A 23,556-nucleotide genomic window follows, 5' to 3' on the forward strand; every position below is an offset into this window, starting at 1 on the left:
TATAGAAATGCAAGTGATTTTTGTGTATTGATTTTGTATCCTGCAACTTTGCTAAATTCACTGATTAGCTCTAGTAATTTCTGATACTATTTTAGGGTTTTCTATGTACAGTATCATTTCATCTGCAAACAGTGAGAGCTTTACTTCTTTTCTGATCTGGATTCTTTTTCTTTCTTTTTCTTCTCTGACTGCTGTAGCTAGGACTTCCAGAACTATGTTGAATAATAGTGGTGAAAGTGGACACCCTTGCCTTGTTCCTGATCTTAGGGGGAATGCTTTCAGTTTTTCACCATTGAGAATAATGTTTGCTGTAAGCTTATCATATATGGCCTTTACTATGTTGAGGTAGGTTCCTTCTATGCCCATTTTTTTAAGAGTTTTAATCATAAAAACTGAATTTTGGGTGCTGAATTTTGTCAAAGGTGTTTTCTGCATCTATTGAGATTATCATATGTTTTTATCTTTCAATTTGCTCATATGGTGTATCACATTGATTGATTTGCATATATTGAAGAATCCTTGCATCCTTGGAATAAACCCAACTTGGGATCATGGTGTGTGAGCTTTTTGATAAGTTGCTGAATTCTGTTTGCTAAAATTTTGTTGAGGATTTTTGCATCTATGTTCATCAGTGATATTGGTCTATAGTTTTACTTTTTTGTGTTGTCTTTGTCTGGTGTTGGTATCAGGGTGATGGTGGCCTCATAGAATGAGTTTGGAAGTGTTCCTTCCTCTGGAATTTTTTGAAAGCGTTTTAGAAGGATAGGCATTAGTTCTTCTCTAATTGTTTGATAGAATTCTCCTGTGAAGCCATCTGGTCCTGGGCTTTTGTTTTATGGGAGATTTTTGATCACAGCTTCAATTTCAGTGCTTGTAATTGGGTGATTCATAATTTCTATTTCTTCCTGGTTCAGTCTTGGAAGATTGAACTTTTCTAAGAATCTGTCCATTTCTTTGAGGTTATCAATTTTATTGCCATATAGTTATTCATAATAGTCTCTTATAATCCTTTGTATTTCTATATTGTCTGTTGCAACCTCTTCTTTTTCATTTCTAATTTTGTTAATTTGATTCTTCTTTTTTCCTTGATGAATCTGGCTAAAGGTTTGTCAATTTTGTTTTTCTTCTCAAAGAACCAGAATTTAGTTTTATTAATCTTTACTGTTATTTCTTTCATTTCTTTTTCGATTATTTCTGCTCTTATCTTTATGATTTCTTTCCTTCTACTATTTTTTTTTTTGTTATTTTTCCAGTTTTTTTAGGTTTCCAATAACTTTAGGTTTAGACAACCTAAAGTTGTCTATTTGATGTTTTTCTTGTTTCTTGAGGTAGGATTGCATTGTTATAAATTTCCCCCTTAGAACTGCTTTTGCTGCATCCCACAGGTTTTGAGTTGATGTGTTTTCACTGTCATTTGTTTCTAGAATTTTTTTTTATTTCCCCTTTTGATTTCTTCAGTAACCTGTTGGCTATTTAAAAACGTATTGTTTAATCTCCATGTGTTTGCATTTTTTACATTTTTTTTTCTTGTAATTGATATCTAGTCTCATAGCATTGTGGTCAGAGAAGATGCTTGATATGATTTCAATTTTCTTAAATTTACTGAGGTTTGATTTGTGACCCAAAATGTGGTCTATCCTGGGGAATGTTCCATGTGCACTTGAGAAGAAGGTGTATTCTTCTGCATTTGGATGGAATGTCCTGAAGATATTAATGAGATCCATCTCATCTAATGTATCATTTAAGACTTGTGTTTCTTTATTAACTTTCTGTTTTAATGATCTTTCCATTGGTGTGAGTGGGGTGTTAAAGTCTCCTACTATTATTGTGTTACTGTCAATTTCTCCTTTTATGTCTGTTAGTGTTTGTCTTAGGTATTGAGGTGCTCCTATGTGGGGTGCATAGATATTTACAATTGCTATGTCTTCCTCTTGGACTGATGCCTTGATCATTATGTAGTGTCCTCCATTATCTCCTGTAATCTTTATTTTAAGGTCTGTTTTGTCTGACATGAGGATTGCTACTCCAGCTTTCTTCTGCTTCCCATTTGCATGGCATATATTTTTCCATCCTCTCACTTTCAGTCTATATGTGTCTTTAGGTCTGAAGTGGGTTTTTTGTAGACAGTATATATATAGGTCTTGTTTGTGTATCCATTCAACCAGTCTGTGTTTTTTGGTTGGCACATTTAACCCATTTACATTTAAAGTAATTATTGATATATATGTTCCTATTGCCATTTGCTTAATTGTTTGGGGTTGATTTTGTAGGTCTTTTTCTTCTCTTGTATTTCTTGACTATATAAGTCTGTTTAACATTTATTGTAAAGCTGGTTTGGTGGTACTGAATTCTCTTAACTTTTGCTTGTCTGAAAAGCTTTTTATTTCTCCATCAATTTTGAATGAAATCCTTGCCAGATACAGTAATCTTGGTTGTATATTTTTCCCTTTAAGTACTTTAAATATATCCTGCCATTTCCTTCTGGCCTGTAGAGTTTCTGCTGAAAGATCAGCTGTTAAGCGTATGGGGTTTCCCTTGTATGTTACTTATTGCTTTTCCCTTGCTACTTTTAATATTCTTTCTTTGTGTTTAGTCTTTGTTAGTTTGATTAGTATGTGTCTTGGCATATTTCTCCTTGGGTTTACCCTGTATGGGACTCTTTGTGTCTCTTGGACTTGATTGACTATTTCCTTTTCCATGCTGAGGAAAATTTCAACTATAATCTCTTCAAAAAATTTCTCATACCCTTTCTTTTTCTCTTCTTCTTCTGGAAGGCCTATAATTTGAATGTTGGTGTGTTTGATATTGTCCCAGCAGTCTCTGAGACTATCCTCAGTTCTTTTCATTTTTACTTTATTCTGGTCTTCAGTAGTTATTTCCACCATTTTATCTTCCAGCTCACTGATTGTTTCTTCTGCTTCAGATATTCTGCTATTGATTCCTTCTACAGTATTTGTAATTTCAGTAATTGTGTTGTTTTTCTTTGTATGTTTATTCGCTAATTCTTCTAGGTCTTCGTTAATTGATTCTCGCATTTTCTCCATTTTGTTTTCAAGGTTTTTGACCACTTTACTATCATTATTCTGAATACATTTTCAGGTAGCTTGCCTATTTCCTCTTCATTTATTTGGACTTCTGTGTTTCTAATTTCTTCCTTAATTTGTGTAGTATTTCTCTGCCTTTTCATTATTTTTTTTTTAAACTTATTGTGTTTGAGGTCTCCTTTCCCCAGGCTTCAAGGTTAAATTCTTTATTCCTTTTGGTTTCTGCCCTCCTAAGGTTGGTCCAGGGGCTTGTGTAAGCTTTGTATAGGGTGAGTTTGTGCTGAGTTTGTTTGCTTGTTTTTCCTCTGATGGGCGAAGCTGAGTGAGGTGGTAATCCTGTCTGCTAATGATTGGGTCTGTATTTTTGTTTTGTTTGTCATTTAGATGAGGTGTCCTGCACAGGGTGCTACTGGTGGTTGGGTGATGCCCAGTCTTGTATTCAAGTGGTTTCCTTTGTGTGAGTTCTCACTACTTGATACTCCCCAGGGTTAGTTTTCTGGTAGTCTAGGGTCTTGAAGTCAGTGTTCCCACTCCGAAGGCTCAGGGTTTGATCTCTGGTCAGAAATGAAGATTCCACAAGTGGTTTGTTATGATATTAAGTGAAATTAAAACAAATACCCCAAAATGAACACCAGACAAATGACAATTACAAAATCAGACAAATAATGATTAAAATAATGGAATATACAGATATACACCCATAAGCAAAATCAAAACAGTCCAACAAAAATAAAGTACTGTAGACTGACCAGGTGAACAAAGGAAATCAAAAATTATATTTACCAGTTAAGAACTGCTGCTGCTAAGTCGCTTCAGTCGTGTCCAACTCTGTGCGACCCCATAGACAGCAGCCCACCAGGCTCTCCCGTCCCTGGGATTCTCCAGGCAAGAACACTGGAGTGGGTTGCCATTTCCTTCTCCAATGCATGAAAGTGAAAAGTGAAAGTGAAGTCGCTCAGTCATGTCTGACTCTTTGCGACCCCATGGACTGCAACCTACCAGGCTCCTCCGTCCATGGGATTTTCTAGGCAAGAGTACTGGAGTGGGGTGTCATCGCCTTCTCTGACCAGTTAAGAACAAAACTGACTAAAGCACAAACTGGAAAACAAAATTAAAGCAGGGTCCTAAGTGGGGAATAAAGCAATGAAAACAAAATTTTAAAATATGTTGAGAGGAAAGGAAAGAAAAAAAAGAAAAAAGAATAGATATGCATAGTTAAATAGAGGTAGATGAAGAAGATTTACATGCATTAAAGATTAAATAGAAGAGGAAAAGAACAGTAGGAAAGGCAAACAAAGGAATAAATGTAGAGAAAATATAATTGGTTTTAAAAGATTAAAAACTGAATTTAAAAAAGATAAAAGAAAAAAAAAGGAAGAAAGAAAAAGAAAGGAAGAATGAAAAAAAAAAAAAAAAGGAAAACCACAGAACTGCAAAAGCCTAACATAGAGGCAGAGGTTTATAACAATAAAAAGTGTGACTGAATATTCACATATACATATACACCCATAAGTAAAATCAAAACAGTCCAACAAAAAAAAGTACAATAGATTGACCTGGTGAACAAAGAAAACCAAAAATTATATCTACCAGTTAAAAAAAAAAAAAAAAAAAACTAACTAAAGCAAAAAGGTCAGTTTTTATTCCAGTCCCAAAGAAAGGCAATGCCAAAGGGTGCTCAAACTACCACACAATTGCACTCATCTCACACGCTAGTAAAATAATGCTCAAAATTCTCCAAGCCAGGCTTCAACAATACGTGAACCATGAACTTCCAGATGTTCAGGCTGGTTTTAGAAAAGGCAGAGAAACTAGAGATCAAATTGCCAACATCCACTGGATCATTGAAAAAGCAAGAGAGTTCCAGAAAAACATCTACTTCTGCTTTATTGACTATGCCAAAGCCTTTGACTGTGTGGATCACAACAAACTGTGGAAAATTCTGAAAGAGATGGGAATACCAGACCACCTGACCTGCCTCCTGAGAAATATCTGTGCAGGTCAAGAGGCAACAGTTAGAACTGGACATAGAACAACAGACTGGTTCCAAATAGGGAAAGGAGTACGTCAAGGCTGTGTATTGTCACCCTGCTTATTTAACTTCTATGCAGAGTACATCATGAGAAACGCTGGACTGGATGAAGAACAAGCTGGAATCAAGATTGCTGGGAGAAATATCAATAACCTCAGATATGCAGATGACAGCACCCTTATGGCAGAAAGTGAAGAACTAAAGAGCCTCTTGATGAAAGTGAAAGTGGAGAGTGAAAAAGTTGGCTTAAAGCTCAACATTCAGAAAGCTAAGATCACGGCATCTGGTCCCATCACTTCATGGCAAATAGATGGGGAAACAGTGGAAACAGTGACAGACTTTATGTTCCTGGGCTCCAAAATCACTGCAGATGGTGATTACAGCCATGAAATTAAAAGGCACTTGCTCCTTGAAAGAAAAGTTATGATAAATCTAGACAGCTTATTAAGAAGCAGAGACATTACTTTGCCAACAAAGGTCCATTAAGTCAAAGCTCTGGTTTTTCCAGTAGTCATGTATGGATGTGAGAGTTGGACTATAAAGAAAGCTGAGTACTGAAGCACTGATGCTTTTGAACTGTGGTGTTGGAGAAGATTCTTGAGAGTCCCTTGGACAGCAAGAAGATCCAACCAGTCAATCCTAAAGGAAATCAGTCCTGAATATTCATTGCAAGGACTGACACCCAAGCTGAAACTCCAGTATTTTGGCCACCTGATGCAAAGAACTGACTCATTTGAAAAGACCCTGATGCTGGGAAAGATTGAAAGCAGGAAGAGAAGCGGACAACAGAGGATGAGACGGTTGAATAGCATCACTGACTCAATGGACATGAATTTGAGTAAACTCTGGGAGTTGGTGATGGACAGGGAGGCCTGGTGTGCTGGAGTCCATGGGGTAGCAAAGAGCTGGAAACGACTGAGTGACTGAACTGAACTAAACTGAACTAAAGCACACATTGGAAAACAAAACTAAAGCAAGGTGCCATTGGGGAGTAAAGCAGTAAAATAAAACAATATGCTGAGAGAAAAGGAAAGAAAGAAATAATAGATATGCAAAGTTAAATAGAGGTAGATAAAGAAGATTTCGGAGAAGGCAATGGCACCCGACTGCAGTACTCTTGCCTGGAAAATCCCATGGACGGAGGAGCCTGGTGGGCTGCAGTCCATGGGGTCGCTAAGAGTCGGACACGACTGAGCGACTTCACTTTCACTTTTCACTTTCATGCATTGGAGAAGGAAATGGCAACCCACTCCAGTGTTCTTGCCTGGAGAATCCCAGGGACGGGGGAGCCTGATGGGCTGCCATCTATGGGGTCGCACAGAGTCGGACATGACTGAAGTGACTTAGCAGCAGCAAAGAAGATTTATATACATTAAAGATTAACTGCAATGGGAAAAGGACAGTAGGAAAGGAAACAAAAGAATAAATGTAGAAAAAATAATAATAGGTTTTAAAAAATTAAAATTAAAAAAGAGAAGAGAAAAAAGGGCAAGAAGTGAGAAAAAAATTAAAAAACACACAACTGCAAAAGCCCAACATAGAGGCAGAGGTTTATAACAACAATAAAAAATGTGACTGAGGAAAAAAAAATGCTCAAAAGCTTAATTAGATTTCATAGTGCCAATAAAATCGACAACTATACCAGAGGGGGGACAAAAAAAAGGGGGGAAAAACCCAAAGGTCTATAGAACAAGTAGAAATGTAAGAATAGTAAATTTTTTCTTGAGTCACTGCTGTCAGAATCCTTTCCCTCACTGGGAGTCACAGTACACCTCACTTTCCTAAGATGCCCTCCAACACTGTGTTGATCTCTGGACCTGCTGTGGGGGCAGCTCAGATTCTAATCTGGTCCTACTCCTGTGTTTTCTTGCCTCCAAAGTCCACAGCTATCAGAATTAGTGCGTTTTCTTTTGGGGGAGCTCTCAGTGTCCTTTTGTATATCCATATACACAGAGTCTGCCTAGTTGATCGTGTGGATTTAATCTGCAACTTGTTCAGCTGGTGGGAAGGTTTTGGGTCTTCTTCCTTAGTCACACTGCCCCTGGGTTTTATTTCCACCTCTGCATGTGGGTCGTCCACTAGGGTTTGCTCCTGAAGCTTCCCTGGAGGACTTGGGTCTGTCCCATTGAGGGCCAGGTGTGGAGGTAGTGTAGATGCTGGGGTTGCAGAGGTTCTGGCAACACCAGGTACTCAGGGGAGTTGGCACCTAGGTCAGCAGGAAATATGGTGCTCTAGAAGGGTATGGCAACCAGTATTGGCCAATATGCTCCAGTATTCTTGCCTGGAGAACCCGCCTGACAGAGAAGCCTGGCAAGCCATGGTCACCAGTGCTGCAAAGAGTTGTTCACGACTGAAACAACCCTGCATGCACAGACATAAGACTTTTTTTGCCTGTGGTAGCTCTGCCCGAGTGAGGGCTGAGCGTGAAGGTGGTGCAGCTGCTTGGCTTGTGGGGACCCTGGTGGTGCCAAGTATGCAGGGACATGGACTGTCTCCATAGCAGAAGTTATGGCCCTATCAGAGTCTTTTTTTCTAGCCTTTTGTAGCTGGCGATCAGAAGACCTCTTTGGCCAGTCTTTCTCCATAGCTTCGCCTGTTCAGGCATTTAGAGGGCTGCCTTGCCTGGGGTCCTTCTCTGTTATCTGGAGCATCAGGCACATAGAGGGGACCCCCTGGCTTGGGTCCTACTCTGTGGATTGGTGTGTCAGGCACTTAAAGGGGCACTCTGGGTGGGTTCCTACTCTGTAGTTCCGTGCGTCAGGTGTTTGATGGTCCAGCCTCTCTATTGTTCAGCTGCTGATGCTGGCCTGTGGGAAGAGAAAGGATATGGTGATGGCTCCACCTCCTAAGCATGACTCAGCATATCACCTTGCTTCCATGGCTGCCTGGCTTCCCTCCACAGGCATTTCCCACCACAACCTCCTCCCTCACATACCCTCAATCCATCTCTCCACAGTGAACAGCAGCCCTCACCTTGGGATTGCTCCACAATCCCTAAACTCCAACTCCCAGCCACTGCACCTTCCAGGGGACCTGCATCCCTGTCCGGGGTATGTATGTCTGAGGCAAGGACTATTTGATTCTCATTCCATTTAGGCTGCCACAGATCAGCTGTTTCACTCTCAACCTTAAATGTTTCTCCTCTGACTCAGACAATTGCCCCGATGTGGGAATCAGACCCCTGCTTCCCCCACCCGCCGAGGGCAGGTCCAGTCCTACTAACATACCTGTTTTTCCCTCTAGTTCCTTCATCCTACTGAGTTTTGCATGGATCTATATATTCTTTTCCACTCATCAGGTACTCCTGTCCACTCTCAGCTGGTGTTCTGCATGCACTTCTGTGTGAAGGTGTATTCCTGAAGTATCTGTGGAGAGAGATGTACTCCATATCCACCTACTCCTCTGCCATCTTATTCTCCTAGGTGGCGTTTGAAGAGGGAAATCCTACCTTTGCCAGAGCTTTAGGTGTTTCATATAACTGTGGGCCCGTAAATTGTTAGGACAAAGAAGAAACTTACAGATATGTGGTACAATTCTATTAACCTTAGGGTTACAGAAATGTAGGACCAGAGAGGTCAGCTTCTTTGGGTAACACAGCAAGTCAGCGACAGAATGGAGACCGCCCCCCCACCTCAGTTTTTCTTGCTCTCATTCATTCCACAATTCTTTATACTTCTCTCTCTCCTTGTAGTTTCTGAGAGTTTATATATGTAGATATGTACTGAATATCATATTATATATAATATGCAGGGGTATATGGCACCATATAGTTAGACAAGAGGCCAGTTGCTTCCAGAAGCAGGTGAGGTGTCCCAGATGTTAAAATGCAATTCAGTCAAACAATGGCAAAGAGTCCAAAGAAAATAGTGAAGGTAACACTTGGGTTAAAATGGCTATGTATGCCAAAATCCTTCTCAGTCAGGCACAAGTGGTCTGGGTGATGCCTGGGTCACTATAACCCATGAGCTCACTCTGGGGCAGACTTGGCTAGTTCCGGGCTGGTGTGTTAATCTGTTTGAGCCTTCTAGACTTGTTCCCCATGGGCACTCAGATAAGGGGCTGAGAGAGGGATAACTTAGGAGTTTGGGATTAACAGATACACACTACTATACACAAAGTAGATAAACAACAAGGACCTATGTATAACACAGGGAACTATGTTCGATATCCTGTAATAACCTATGGTGGAAAAGAATCTGAAAAATTACAGATATATATGTGTAACTATATCACTTTGCTGTACAGCTGAAACTAACACGACATTGTAAACCAATGGTACTTCAATTTTAAAAAGAGGCGGAGTTCGTTTTCTATCTCCTTCACTCTGGCCCTGTGATTGCTTTGACCAACAGAATATGATAGGAATGATATTCTGGGATTTCTGACCCCAGACTTAAGAGGACTGGCAGCTTCCATTTCCTTCCTCTTGGAATGCTCCTTCCTGGAAACCATCCACCATGCAATGAGGACACCTAAGTAGCTGAGGAATGCCATAATAGTGAATAAGGAATTCTGAAAGTCCACAAATGCCACAGCATTATGAAGAAGGAAGAGAAACCTGTATCCATAGTACTTGTCTATTTCAGTTAAAAACAAAGTTCTACCTATTTTCATTTCCCTGATGGAAATGGTCAAGTATAATCAAACTGCCACCAGGTGGTTAGCGGGTTCCCCATGGGATTGTGCCCCCCAGTAAAGGGTTCAATGCTGATCATTGACATCTTGTCATTTGGACACTCAGCAGTGAGCCTAGAGAATACCTTATTTGCCACTATGATATTCTGCATAGCATTGTTTGGGTTCATGCTCACGGAATTCATTTGTCTTACTACATATCCCATCACTCTAAAGTGACTGACCTGAATAAACAGTGGGAGGCCTCTGGAAGACTCATTTATAGAGCCATCTAGGTGACCTTGCAGGGCGTCCCTGGTGGCTCAGATGGTAAAGAATCTGGCTGCGATGCAGGAGAGCTGAGCTTGATACCAGGTGGGGAATATCCCCTGGAGAAGGGAATGACAACCTACTCCAGTATTCTTACCTGAGAAATTCCATGGACAGAGGAGCCTGGTGGGCTACAATACATGGGGTCACTAGGACTTGGACACAACTGATCGACTAACACACAGCTGACCTTGTAGGACTGGGGTATTATTCTCCAGGATGTGGCATATACTCTAAATTAGCAACCAAGGTTTAGTGCTGTTTTCCTCAGCCTCAAGTATTAAGAGGTGGAAAAGCTCTCTCAAAATTACCTCTGATGGTACACTAGTGATTTTAGTTCAGTTCAGTTCAGTTGCTTAGTCATGTCCGACTCTTTGCGACCCCATGGACTGCAGCACACTAGGCCTCCCTGTCCATCACCAACTCCCGGAGTTCACTCAGACTCACGTCCATCGAGTCAGTGATGCCATCCAGCCATCTCACCCTCTGTCGTCCCCTTCTCCTCCCTCCTTCAATCTTTCCCAGCATCAAAATCTTTTCCAATGAGCCATTTCTTCACATCTGGTGGCCAAAGTATTGGAGTTTCACCTTCGGTGTCAGTCCTTGCAATGAATATTCAGGACTGATTTCATTTAGGATGGAGTGGTTGGATCTCCTTGTAATCCAAGGGACTCCCAAGGGTCTCCTCCAATACCACAGTTCAAAAGCATCAATTCTTCAGCTCTCAGCTTTCTTTATAGTCCAACTCTCACATCCATACATGACTACTGGAAAAACCATACCTTTGACTAAATGGACCTTTATTGGCAAAGTAATGTCTCTGCTTTTTAATGTGCTGTCTAGGTTGGTCATAACTTTCCTTCCAAGAAGTAAGCATCTTTTAATTTCATGGCTGCAATCACCATCTGCAGTGATTTTGGAGCCCAAAAACATATAGTCTGTCACTGTTTCCACTGTTTCCCCATCTATTTGCCATGAAGTGATGGGACCAGATGCCATGATCTTAGCTTTCTGAATGTTGAGCTTTAAGCCAACTTCTTCACTCTTCTCTTTCACTTTCATCAAGAGGCTCTTTAGTTCTTCTTCACTTTCTGCCATAACGGTGGTGTCATCTGCATATCTGAGGTTATTGATATTTCTCCAGGCAATCTTGATTCCAGCTTGTGGTTCTTCCAGCCCAGCGTTTCTCATGATGTACTCTGCATATAAGTTAAATACGCAGGGTGACAATATACAGCCTTGACTTACTCCTTTCCCTATTTGGAAACAGTCTATTGTTCCATGTCCAGTTCTAACTGTTGCTCCCTGACCTGCATACAGATTTCTCAAGAGGCAGATCAGGTGGTCTTGTATGCCCATCTCTTTCAGAATTTTCCACAGTTTGTGGTGATCCACACAGTCAAATACTTTGGCATAGTCAATAAAGCAGAAATAAACGTTTTTCTGGAACTTTTTCAGATAATCCAACAGATGTTGGCAATTTGATCTCTGGTTCCTCTGCCTTTTCTAAAACCAGCCTGAACATCTGGAAGTTCATGGTTCATGTACTGCTGAAGCCTGGCTTGGAGAATTTTGAGCATTACTTTACTAGCATGTGAGATGAGTGCAATTGTGTGGTAGTTTGAGCATTCTTTGGCATTGCCTTTCTTTGGGATTGGAATGAAAACTGACCTTTTCCAGTCCTCTGGCCACTGCTGAGTTTTCCAAATTTGCTGGCATGTTGAGTGCAGCACTTTCACAGTATCATCTTTCAGGATTTGAAATAGCTCAACTGAAATTCCATCACCTCCACTAGCTTTGTTCCTAGTGATGCTTTCTAAGGCCCACTTGACTTCACATTCCAGGATGTCTGGCTCTAGGTGAGTGTGAGTGATCACACCATCGTGATTATCTGGGTCGTGAAGATCTTTTTTGTACAGTTCTTCTGTGTATTCTTGCCACCTCTTCTTAATATCTTCTGCTTCTGTTAGGTCCATACCATTTCTGTCCTTTATTGAGCCCATCTTTGCATGAAATGTTCCCTTGTTATCTCTCATTTTCTTGAAGAGATCTCTAGTCTTTCCCATTCTGTTGTTTTCCTCTATTTCTTTGCATTGATCGCTGAGGAAGGCTTTCTTATCTCTTCTTGCTATTCTTTGGAACTCTGCATTCAGATGCTTATATCTTTCCTTTTCTCCTTTGCTTTTCACTTCTCTTCTTTTCACAGCTATTTGTAAGGCCTCCCCAGACAACCATTTTACCTTTTTGCATTTCTTTTTCTTGGGAATGGTCTTGATCCCTGTCTCCTGTACAATGTCACGAACCTCCATCCATAGTTCATCAGGCACTCTATCAGATCTGGTCCCTTAAATCTATTTCTCACTTCCACTGTATAATCGTAAGGGATTTGATTTAGGTCATACCTGAATGGTCTAATGGTTTTCCCCACTTTTTTCAATTTAAGTCTGAATTTACAATAAGGAGTTCATGATCTGAGCCACCATCAGCTCCTGGTCTTGTTTTTGCTGACTCTATAGAGCTTCTCCATCTTTGGCTGCAAAGAATATAGTCAATCTGATTTCAGTGTTGGCTATCTGGTGATGTCCACGTGTAGACTCTTCTCTCGTGTTGTTGGAAGAGGGTGTTTGCTATGACCAGTGCGTTCTCTTGGCAAAACTCTATTAGCCTTTTCCCTGCTTCATTCTGTACGCCAAAGCCAGATTTGCCTGTTACTCCAGGTATTTCTTGACTTCCTACTTTTGCATTCCAGTCCCCTATAATGAAAAGGACATCTTTTTTGGGTGTTAGTTCTAAAAGGTCTTGTAGGTCTTCATAGAACCGTTCAACTTCAGCTTCTTCAGTATTACTGTTTGGGGGCCAGACTTGGATTACTGTGATATTGAATGGTTTGCCTTGGAAATGAACAGAGATCATTCGGTTGTTTTTGAGATTTTAGTTACTGATTAGTTACCCCACTCCAGTACTCTTGCCTGGAAAATCCCATGGACAGAGGAGCCTGGTAGGCTGCAGTCCATGAGGTCACTAAGAGTCAGACACGACTGAACGACTTCACTTTCACTTTTCACTTTTGTGCATTGGAGAAGGAAATAGCAACCCACTCCAGTGTTCTTGCCTGGAGAATCCCAGGGATGGGGGGGCCTGGTGGGCTGCCGTATATGGGGTTGCACAGAGTCGGACACGACTGAAGTGACTTAGCAGTTAGTTAGTTAGAGTGTTTTGTATGTTTGTTTTTGGTTTACTCTTTGCTTCCTTTCTGCCACAACTTTTGGTTTCCAAGGGAGGAATGTTTCCATCAAGGAAGAAAAAAATCGTTTAATTAGGTGGAAGTTGAGATTACCACCTGGGCTCTTTATACCAGCAAATCAACAGATCATGGAGGGGCTTACTATTTGGGTTCAGAAAATGTAGGTCATTTTAGGAAGGACAGTTCTTTGTTGTGGAAATGTCAGGTGTATTTAGATCCTTGGTCTCCAGGCACTGTGTGCCAACAGAAACGTCTAGTCATTGATCCAACCAGCAAACATACCCCCTTGCCCTTTAGGGATATGGCATTGTTCATGGCTGAGAATCACTTGTCATTAGTGTGTTATTTTAAGAGCGAGGATGTTTATTTTTATAACATTTTGATAAGCAATAATAGAATAATAAACTTCAGGAAATATTTCTGATTGAGCCAAATACCAAATTAGACACATGGTTTTCTTCCTTCTTTCTCCCGCACTGCCACACTATTTTCTACTTGGGGATTTAGCTTTAAACTATTTAATGGGTTTAAATTGTGATCACAAACTTTAAGAAACTGGTCAAGGTGATGTCATTGGCTTTAAAGACATCTATATTTGAGACAGGCTGGGACAAGGGCCCCTCTGCTGCAGTGCTTGCAGCTGGACAAACATACCCTCAAGCAAAAAAAAAAACAGAAAACAAAAAACGAAGAAACTATAAGGGGCTAAAAACAATTGCAGGCATGTGCAGTTGGGGCAAATTAAGAACATCAGGATATGAAAAGACCAAAAGCCCACTGCCACTTCAGACGGGTTCAAAGCAAAAACAAGGTTCTGTGCATGCCCCTTGCCCTTAGTACAAGGGTCAAACTACCTAAGCTACCCCTCTGGCACGACCCCTGGACCCACCCCATACAAAGAACTAGCTCATTGCTCCCTTCAGGGAATGAGCAAGAGAACCCCTTACTTGTTTCCACCCCTTCCTGCTGCAGCACAAGTCCCAGCAAAGCCTTGCCTGAATTTTTCCTCTGGCCTCTTATCAATTTATATTGATTAGAGCCCAAGAATCCTGATGCTAAAAGACTGGCAATCTCTAAATTGTGGATTTCATGGCATCAGAGTTCATTTGATAGAGAGCAAGTTGCAATACAGTAGGGTTATTTGCATTGATAGAAATATTATTATATTAGAGAAAATATTCCCCTATACAGAAGGATGTACTACATAGATCTCCACAATAGTAAGCTCAGGTTCTAAATTAAACTTAATTTGTGCCAGTGGGAATTGCATCAGCTGGTTACACACACACATGTGGACACACGCACACACACACACACACACACCTCTGGTGCTTCTTACCTTCTGTGTTCTTGTCTTTCATCATAATGTTTATTGTAGCAACAACTGCAAAATACTTCTAGAGAATTTGTTCCTGATATCAGGTAACACACTTTGGTTTCACAACGAGTTCACATACTTCCTGGAAATATCCTCAGTTTCCACTCTCTCCTTGGCCTGTGGCTGCAATGTAAGACAGCTCCCATCACACCTCTGAGGCTGGTTAGTCAGTTTATGTACTTCTCTGGATATCAACTGCCTTAACTCAGAGACAAGAACACTGACTTGAAGGATAAAAGTTTAATGAGCCTAAAAATCCTTTCCAGCATGAATGTGCTGTGGTTCTGACTTAATTTCTGTCCTTCTTATTATGTCCTATACAAAGCTAGTGGACTGACACCTCCCCAGAGACCTTTAACTACGTAGCAGCCCCCAGACAGACAGACCCTGGCCCCAGGCACTACCTGCGATGCCTCATGAGAAGCGTCCTTCTGCCATCCAGTGGCCTCCAGCCTACATCTTGTCCTCCAAGGATTCGGGTTTCTAAGTATAAAGCTCCATGAATTCATATGTGCCTACAGTCAAAGGGGACCTTAGCCTTGCCCTCTACTCTAATTCTTCACTGAACAGATGAACAAACTGAGGCTAAGAGAAGTGACTTGACCATGGTCACAAAGGAAGCCAGTAAAAGGGCTGAGGATATATGTTGATATCTCCACCTTCCAGTTCAGTGTTCTCTACACTGAACCTGGGTTGCTGCTGCTGCTGCTGCTAAGTCACTTCAGTTGGGCCTGACTCTGTGTGACCCCATAGATGGCAGCCCACCAGTCTCTGCTGTCCCTGGGATTCTCCAGGCAAGAACACTGGAGTGGGTTGCCATTTCCTTCTCCAGTGCATGAAAGTGAAAAGTGAAAGTGAAGTCACTCAATCGTGTCAGACTCTTTGTGACCCCATGAACTGCAGCCTATCAGGCTCTTCCGCCCACTGGATTTTCCAGGCAAGAGTACTGGAGTGGGTTACCATTTCCTTCTCCGCTGAACCTGGGTGCCTTTCATCAAATGTCTATGGCATCACAGGAATGGTGAAGCTGCTGATATTACCTCTGTATAGAGATTATTATTAAGATGAAATAAATTAAGACATATACAGTACTTAGGAAAATGCCTGATACCTCGCTTAAGTGCGAGTGATTGCTGTTGCTGTGCAAATTTAAAATGTATTCACATAAAACACCAACATACATTTTGAAATGATATATATAAATATATTAGGATACCCAAGAGGATATAAGAGCATTCAAAAAAAAAAAAAGAGAGAGAGAAAAAAACTACCTAGGCAAGCAATTTCAGAGCTCCTGCTTTTAATCACCAGAGACACTGCTTCGTTATTATCCCACTGCCTATCTGAATAAACTGAGGCTAAAATAAAGGATGCCAAAGCATCAAGCATTCATGCAAAAGCAGAAGAATCACTTGGAAGACAGTCTCGGGTATCACATAGGCGATTTAGGCCCTTCTTTTTCATCCTTAAGCTTCAGAATCTGTAGGCGGTCTACAAGTTATGCTGTTGCAAGAGCCTGCTTATGTTCTAGCCACATCAAGCTTCTACAGGAGTAGAGCCACAAGCGTGTTTTCCAACTGCAGGAAGCATCATCTCTCATGCCTGAAATGCAGGCCCGTGAGCGTCAGCAATAAGCTTTATTCAAATAGGAAGTGAGTGTAATTGTGAAATGTTGAGAAAAATTAATGCCCCTGCAAAGAGGGTTTCCTAAATAAATTATGCTCAACCATATAACAGCATATAGGCAGCTTCTGAGATGGAATAATATTAATGATGTATGTGTGTATATATGCATACACATGCACATACACACACATATATATACACTTGTACATGTACAGAAAAATAACAGGCAGGGTGTGCACATCATAATATTAACAGTGACTATCTTGAGCACGGGTATTAGGAAGAATCTTATCTTTGCCTTGTTTGATCTATATTTTCCAATTTTTCTATAAAAAACCTGTATGACTTTTATAAAGGAAAATGTATTAAAGATTAGCCAAAGAGGCACCAATAGTAAAGGTTGTTTTCCCCATGGGTATTATGTTCCGCTTCTATAAACAAGTTGAAGATTATCTTTTCTGCGTCTGCCAGGCTGATGCAATGGTCCCACCTTTGTGCACAGGTGGCTGCTCTTCTACATGGCTGTCACAGCACAGATTCTGTTGCATTCTGGTTACTGGTACAACTGTCTGGCATACACAGAGCCTGGCACATGGGTATGTTTGACAAACGAATTGATGGATTGGTACAGGCTCAAAAGCTTGGATTTTGCCAGGAGCTCTGCCATTTATATGCTAGGTGAGTCCCAGTCTCCTGATCTGTATAGTGGCAATAACAGTTGTGGGTCAAGAGACCTCCAATCGTTTTTGTAAATGGCAAAGTGCTGGTTGCAAGACAGGTGAGGGTGCAGAGAAAGGGTTTATTATTATTGCTGCATCTATTAACAGGTCTGCATCTTCCCATCCCTTATTTCTCTTTAGCTCCCAAAGGCATCACGGTTACCACAGCAGCCAGATGCTGATGATACCTCCAGGGACAGCAAGGTAAAGCTGAGCCATTTCCCAGGTCCTCGCCTCTGCATGCCCTTGGCAGGCCATAGTGAGATGATCTGAAGCTCACTCTCCTTTCAGGCCCCCCACCCTTTCTAAGGCCGCTTAGATTCACAAACTCTGCCTCCGCAGCCTCAGTTTGGGGCCCTGAAACACCCCTTCAGAGACTCCCTCCTTCTCAACCTCTGTCTCTTGGCTCCCTGCCTGGTTGCCGTGGAAACAGGTTCCACTGCGGACAAAGGAGGGAGCTGGGTCCCGCTTCCTCCCGGTCCTACTGATGAGGATTTTTAGACCGTGGAGACTGCGCTGCCCTGCCCTGCACCTGCCCTCACTCCCTGTGTTCTCACTCAAGTGGAGCTTGCCCTCCCTCGCCCCTGACGAGACCATGTGTAAAAGTGTGACCACAGATGAATGGAAGAAAATCTTCTATGAGAAGATGGAGGAGGCAAAGCCAGCGGACAGCTGGGACCTCATCATAGATCCCAACCTCAAGCACAATGTGCTAGCTCCAGGCTGGAAGCAGTACCTGGAGTTGCATGCTTCAGGCAGGTAAGTAGCCCAGGAAACAGGCTCTGCAGGCAGCCCCAGGGATACCTTTCCAGAAGAGACAGAAACGTGGAGAACCCATGTGCTAAGGGTCAGCTTTGCTGTGAGGCCACTGTAGACTGGGAGACAGAGGAAGAGGAGCTAACTGGGAGTTGGGATATGTGAGTTTGACCCCAGTTCTTCCACTGAGCACCTGGTAACTTTCCCTCTCTGAGTCATAGCTCTAAGTGCTGATATTTTATCTATTTTTATATTTAATAACCTCTTTGATAGCTCAGTTTTAAAGAATCCACCTGCAATGCAGGAGACCCCGGTTTGATTCCTGGGTTGGGAGGATTCACTGGAGAAGGGATAGGCTACCCACCCCAGTATTCTTGGGCTTCCCTTATGGCTCAGCTGGTAAAGACTCTGCCTGCAATTCAGGAGACCTGGGTTTGATCCCTGGGTTGGGAAGATCCCCTGGAAAAAGAAAAGGCTACCCACTCCAGTATTCTGGCCTAGAGAATTCCATGGACTGTATAGTCCAGGGCGTCACAAAGAGTTGTAGGACATGACTAAGCGACATTCACTTTCAACCTCTTAAAAAGGTTGAAAGCCAAGAGAAGGGGGACGTGCTTGTGGGTTGAGAGATTTATGTTCTGGTCCTGTACCAATTCAGTTTCAATCTATTTAATTCAGCTTGACTTAATATAAAATACTGAACACATGAAGTATGTTGGAAACTAGCTCTACTCTTCATGGCCTTTGAACAATCCAGTTTCCTTCTTGGATCTCTTTCCCCACTTGGTGGAAGAAAGAGAGAACAGTAGTATCGGCATCACCTGGAACTTGTTAAAGATGCAGAATCTTGGGTCCCATTCTAGACCTACTGAATCAGAACCTGCATTTCAACAAGGTTCCTAAGTGATTCGTACTTACAATAATGTCCAAGATGACTTTCCAGCACTCTTGTCCGTGGGTAGATTATGTAAAGTCTTGCCGCTGGGGCACAAGGTTTGGAGGCTGAGTGGTGCAGCCTGGGGGTCAGAAGCAAGGCCTTCCTTCCTACTTTTCCTGGTTCAAGTCACTCAGTTTAATTCAAGAAACATCTACTGGGCACCTGTTATGTGTTGGATACCAGCTCTGCCTCTAACTCACTGTGTGTTCCGCTTTCTTACTCTCTGTGCCTCAGAGTAAAACAAAGGGCTAACTAGGTGACTCCTAAAGTCCCTCTAGTTCTGACATTTTCCATTCCAAGTTTTGTAGTTTTGTTTCAGAGAGGGGAAACAGTCCCCAAAGGATGTGAGTAAAAGAAAATAGATAAAAAATGAAAATGTGGAACCCCTTACCCAGCTGACAGGACAGATGCAAAAGTACTGGACACTCGTTGACAGGGCCCAGGGCTTGTGGGGCTGAGTGGGGAGGGCTGGTTTCTCCTCTTGACCCAGCTGACAGCCTGAGAGCCCCAGCTGGCTCCAGTTAGCTCACTCTGGGTGAAGATTGCCTCCATATCCAGGACTTCAGACACATTAATCTTGGCACTGGCCCAGAGGCTAAGAAGCGATAATGGTGTCATTTTCTCCTGATTTGGGTCTAGCCTGTTCACAGTCAGTGTTGACAGGTAAGAGCGTGTGGATGGATTTTGCGTTTTCTAGGTGATGTGGGCCATCCCTGCTATCAGACTCAAAGGATATTTGAGCAGGAAGAACTCCTTTCGTACAATGTGCACGTTTTCCATGTGAGGAAAGCTGCCCAGGGCCACTCTCCTAGAGGCAAGGCCCTTGGGCATTGAGATGGAGGGCACTGAGGCTTCTGCAGGGCACAGAGAAGGGCCCCGAGATGGCTGAGCACTGCTGGATCCCAAGCGCATCCTGAGGCGGGGTCTCTGGTCCTAGCAGAGTCCACAAGAGGGCGGGCTGAGCAGTCACCTGGGGAAAGCTAATGAACTCAGGGAGGCGTAAACACACCGCCTCCACCTCCCAGCTCTGCCTCCTGCCCCATACCTCCTTCCTGCAATCTGTTTCCACCGTCTCCACTCTGTCCTCTCCTCTCCTCGTCCCCGCAGGTTCCACTGTTCCTGGTGCTGGCACACCTGGCAGTCGCCCCACTTGGTCATCCTCTTCCACATGTACCTGGACCGCGCCCAGCGGGCGGGCTCGGTGCGCATGCGCGTCTTCAAGCAGCTGTGCTATGAGTGCGGCACGGCGCGGCTGGACGAGTCGAGCATGCTGGAGGAGAACATCGAATGCCTCGTGGACAATCTCATCACCAGCCTGCGCGAGCAGTGCTACGGAGAGCGCGGCGGCCAGTACCGCATCCACGTGGCCAGCCGCCAAGATACCCGGCGGCACCGCGGCGAGTTCTGCGAGGCCTGCCAGGAGGGCATTGTGCACTGGAAGCCCAGCGAGAAGCTGCTGGAGGAGGAGGCGACCACCTATACCTTCTCCCGGGCGCCCAGCCCCACCAAGCCGCAGGCCGAGGAGGGTTCTGGCTGCAATTTCTTCTCCATCCCCTGGTGCTTGTTTTGGGCCACGGTCCTGCTGCTGATCATCTACCTGCAGTTCTCCTTCCGCAGCTCCGTCTAAGATTCCCTTGCTGGGCCCAGGGCGATGCTGGGGGCCCAAGGCCCGAGGGGCCAGCCAGCTGGTGGGAGGGGGTGAAGAGAGACCTGGGTTGGGAGTGGGGTTAAGTTCTAGCGCTGGTGCCACCACTGACTCCACAGGGACCCTGCACAAATCACCCAGCTTTTCCATCTATAAAATTAAGGGTTTGGGTTTAATCATTGGCTTTTCAAAGTGAGACCCAGGCCCCCAATGCTCTACATGGTGCCTTAGGGACTTTTGCATTTGGAAGGGAGACTGAGAGAGTGGCTTTCCCACCCTGGTCCTACCTCCCATCCCCATCCCCAACTCCTATTTCCTCCTCTTGCTTTAATCAGAGCAGCTCCATGTTAGATGGAGTTTTATTTAAGAGTTTTGGATGGAAAAAGGTCCAACTGGTTTTAAAAAGTTTGAAAGTTACAGGACTAGGTGATCTTAAAGGGCCTTTCCAGTGATGAGCTCACCCTTGCTTTCTGGTTCACCCTACCCCTTCCCCTCATTATCGCCCACATCCGGAGCTTCGGCCTTAAATTAGCCTCTGCCTAGTGTATGAGTCTCTTCCAGAGCTCTGTCTCCACACAAACAGCAGAGGTTCCTCTCAAAGAGAGAGAGAGAGAGGTGGGGGCACTAGGCTGCCCTTTTTTTCTGGGTATGTCAGGGTCACACTCCCAGTTTCCAGCTTCCCTCCATTCAGGGAAGTCATGGGATTAGGGTGGAGTCCCATAGCTCTTGGCTTCCCACCTGCTACATATGAACCATCAGAGAATTTAGCAGGGGTTTAGAAGGTAGAGTGTTAGAAGTAAAGCACAAAATTCCTAGGAAACAAATCAGTGTGTCTTCATTATAGTGAAGAGTCTGCAAAGTTCAGGGACCAAGTGCAACTGATTCTCAGCGGTTCTGATGGTCAGAATACAGGAAAAGAGACCTGGCTTCCTGGGCTGTTTGTTGAGAGACTTTCCCATACTGGCCAGGCTTGGTTCCTCTCACCAAAGTCAGCAGTGCACCCAGAACTACAGGGTTGGGGGTTCATTAGTAAGAGCGGGAGCATTAAAGATGCAAAGGGTTTTGCCCATAGAGAAGTGCATAGGTCGGTGCAAGAATCCTGATAGTTTTCAAATGGGATGCAATATGGTTTGGAGAGGGGGGAGAGATGATTTCTGACAGTAGGGGTATAGAATAAGGTATGGGGGAGGCAGAGAGCAAGAAGCAGGAACCACCTTCATTTCTGATGGTCCTCATTCACCTCACTTTTGTTAATAACCGACTCCTTCTTCTTCCCTCACCACTCCCCTTTCTAAGAGAAAGTCACCACCATCTGTAGTGGTGGAAGGAGGAGGGCCATTTATATATAGGCAGGGTGCTTTAATAAAGATGAGATTTCTTCAATCAGGCTTTGTAGTCATTAATGTGTGCTTGAGATTCACCAGTGTCCTTGATCTGTAATAGGCTGTTGGATACCCTGATCCCTTCTCTCCCCTTTCTGGGGTCCTCACATAAACTTGATCTGGCTCCAGCTTCCAGGTCAGGGCCAATCATGTACATAATCAGGAGGGATGCAGGCAGCCCTTGGCAAGTCATTCAGGGGAGGACTCAGCATAAGATCAGTCTTATTCTCGGCCTTGCTCTGATTCTAATAACTGGCTGGTGACTTCCTCTGCTTCACGTACACAGTATTCTTTCCTTTATCCAGGAAGCATACCTGAGCACCTTCTGTCTGGCCAGGCTTGATGCAGTGGCCACTAAGGGATGGGCTCTGTCTCTCAGAGATCTCTGCTTACAGCAGATATTCTCAAACTTGGCTGTTGTTTAGAAATCCTGGAGAGCTTTTAGAGAAATGTCAGTGCTCAGCCACTACCTCAGACCCATAGAATCAGACTTCCTGGGTGGCACTTGAGGATCTGAATTAGAATCAGACCCCCAGGTGGCCCACCTGAGTTGCCTGGGGTAATGCTGCCTACCTGAGGAATAGGTTTTCTTCTGTACCCAGACTTATGATTATAAGCCCTGAGATCTTCCTTGATGACCTCGCTTGGATTCTTTAGGATTTGGGCACAGTTTCCCTACTCACTACCCCTCCCTGCTGGGAACTTAACCCTCCCTCAAACCTCCCTGCTCCTGCCTGTCCACCTGTGACCATGGCTTTATCTTGCTCTGAGAGTCTCCATTTTTTAATCTCTGTCACCCTTGCCAGATGCTTGTCAAACTTTGTTGCAATTATTTAATACTGGTCTATAGCTATACTGCATGCTAGAGCATGATCAAAGTTACTCCAGATCCCACTGTCAGGCAGTGGCAGAGCAAGGAGTCCAACTCTCACCTGGTTTTAGTCCAGAGATCTTTGCTAAAGCATTAGGCTTCTTACTGCTCTGTAGAAAGATGTCTAGAATCTATGAACACCTCCTCTGTCTCCCTTATTGTCCCTTATACTTGCTAGGCTAGCTCACAGCTTAGCCCTTGTCTTAGCAAAGACTTCTCAGGGACAGTTCTTTCTTTGCAAACATGGCCACATGCCACATGATGAACTTGTTAGATGTACCCTAGGTGTTATAAATACACACCTCAGGGATGTTTCAGGATCCCAGGCCTCTCCCAATAGAGGTTCTGTGCATTTGTCTTGATGTTCAAGCCAGGAGGAGAACTGTAGACACTGAATTGGGGTTGGAGAGGCTGCAATCCTTGGTTAGGGTCAGCAAGAAGTGCTGCCTTGATCACTTCCTTCAAACTCAGCAGGTCAGGGGATCAGCTCACTCTTCTTGGGGCTCAAGAGTCCTGCGGTTCTTGAGGGGGCTCCAGAAGATCACCGACTAAGGACAACTTCTAACATTAGTAAGTCCATAGGCCGTCAGAGCTATAAGACACATTAGAGGTGTCTTGATTAAGTGCCCTTATTTTATGGAGAAGAAACTGAAGCCTAGAGAAAGCACCAAAGTTACACTCTGGAGTAAGGCAAGATCATGAAATCTGAGGAAGAAACACTTAAGTCCTGGTTCTGCTACTTACTAGCTGTATTGTTGTTGTCCAGTTGCTAAGCCTTGTTTGACACCACGGACTGCAGGATGCCAGGCTTCTCTGTCCTTCACTGTCTCCTGGAGTTTGCTCAAACTCATGTCATTGAGTCAATGATGCCATCTGATCATCTCATTCTCTGTTGCCCCCTTCTCCTCCTGCATCAGGGTCTTTTCCAGTGAGTCGGCTCTTCACGTCAGGTGGCCAAAGTATTGGAGCTTCAGCTTC

At 43.5% G+C, this 23,556-nt stretch overlaps 1 protein-coding gene and 1 long non-coding RNA gene across 4 annotated transcripts; one reads left to right on the forward strand and one right to left on the reverse strand.

Annotated features, from left to right (window-relative positions):
- Positions 1-1,132: 1,132 nt before the first annotated feature.
- LOC147379716 (uncharacterized) lies at positions 1,133-19,202 on the reverse strand. Its single transcript, XR_015163336.1, has 4 exons — positions 19,072-19,202; positions 14,604-14,765; positions 8,304-8,441; positions 1,133-7,883 (listed from the first exon to the last, which is right to left on the reverse strand). It is a non-coding gene; the product is annotated as an uncharacterized LOC147379716 (long non-coding RNA).
- On the forward strand, positions 16,744-21,708 carry RTP1 (receptor transporter protein 1). 3 transcript variants are annotated; one of them, XM_086398651.1, is made up of 4 exons: positions 16,744-16,946; positions 17,096-17,191; positions 17,594-17,746; positions 19,788-21,708. In XM_086398651.1, the coding sequence occupies exons 1-4, from the start codon at positions 16,744-16,746 to the stop codon at positions 20,305-20,307; spliced, it is 972 nt and encodes a 323-aa protein (XP_086254777.1). In that variant the 3' UTR covers positions 20,308-21,708. The 3 variants fall into 3 exon arrangements, with proteins under 3 accessions (XP_086254777.1, XP_086254775.1, XP_086254776.1); XM_086398649.1 differs by lacking the exon at positions 16,744-16,946 and having other exon boundaries at positions 17,134-17,746; XM_086398650.1 differs by lacking the exons at positions 16,744-16,946; positions 17,096-17,191; positions 17,594-17,746 and adding an exon at positions 19,209-19,343.
- The last annotated feature ends 1,848 nt before the right edge of the window (positions 21,709-23,556 follow it).

This window comes from Bos grunniens, chromosome 1 (assembly GCF_055505025.1).
Source record: "Bos grunniens cultivar Pamir isolate PY7600 chromosome 1, Bosgru_T2T1.0, whole genome shotgun sequence".
In the NCBI taxonomy this organism is placed as follows: Eukaryota; Metazoa; Chordata; class Mammalia; order Artiodactyla; family Bovidae; genus Bos; species Bos grunniens.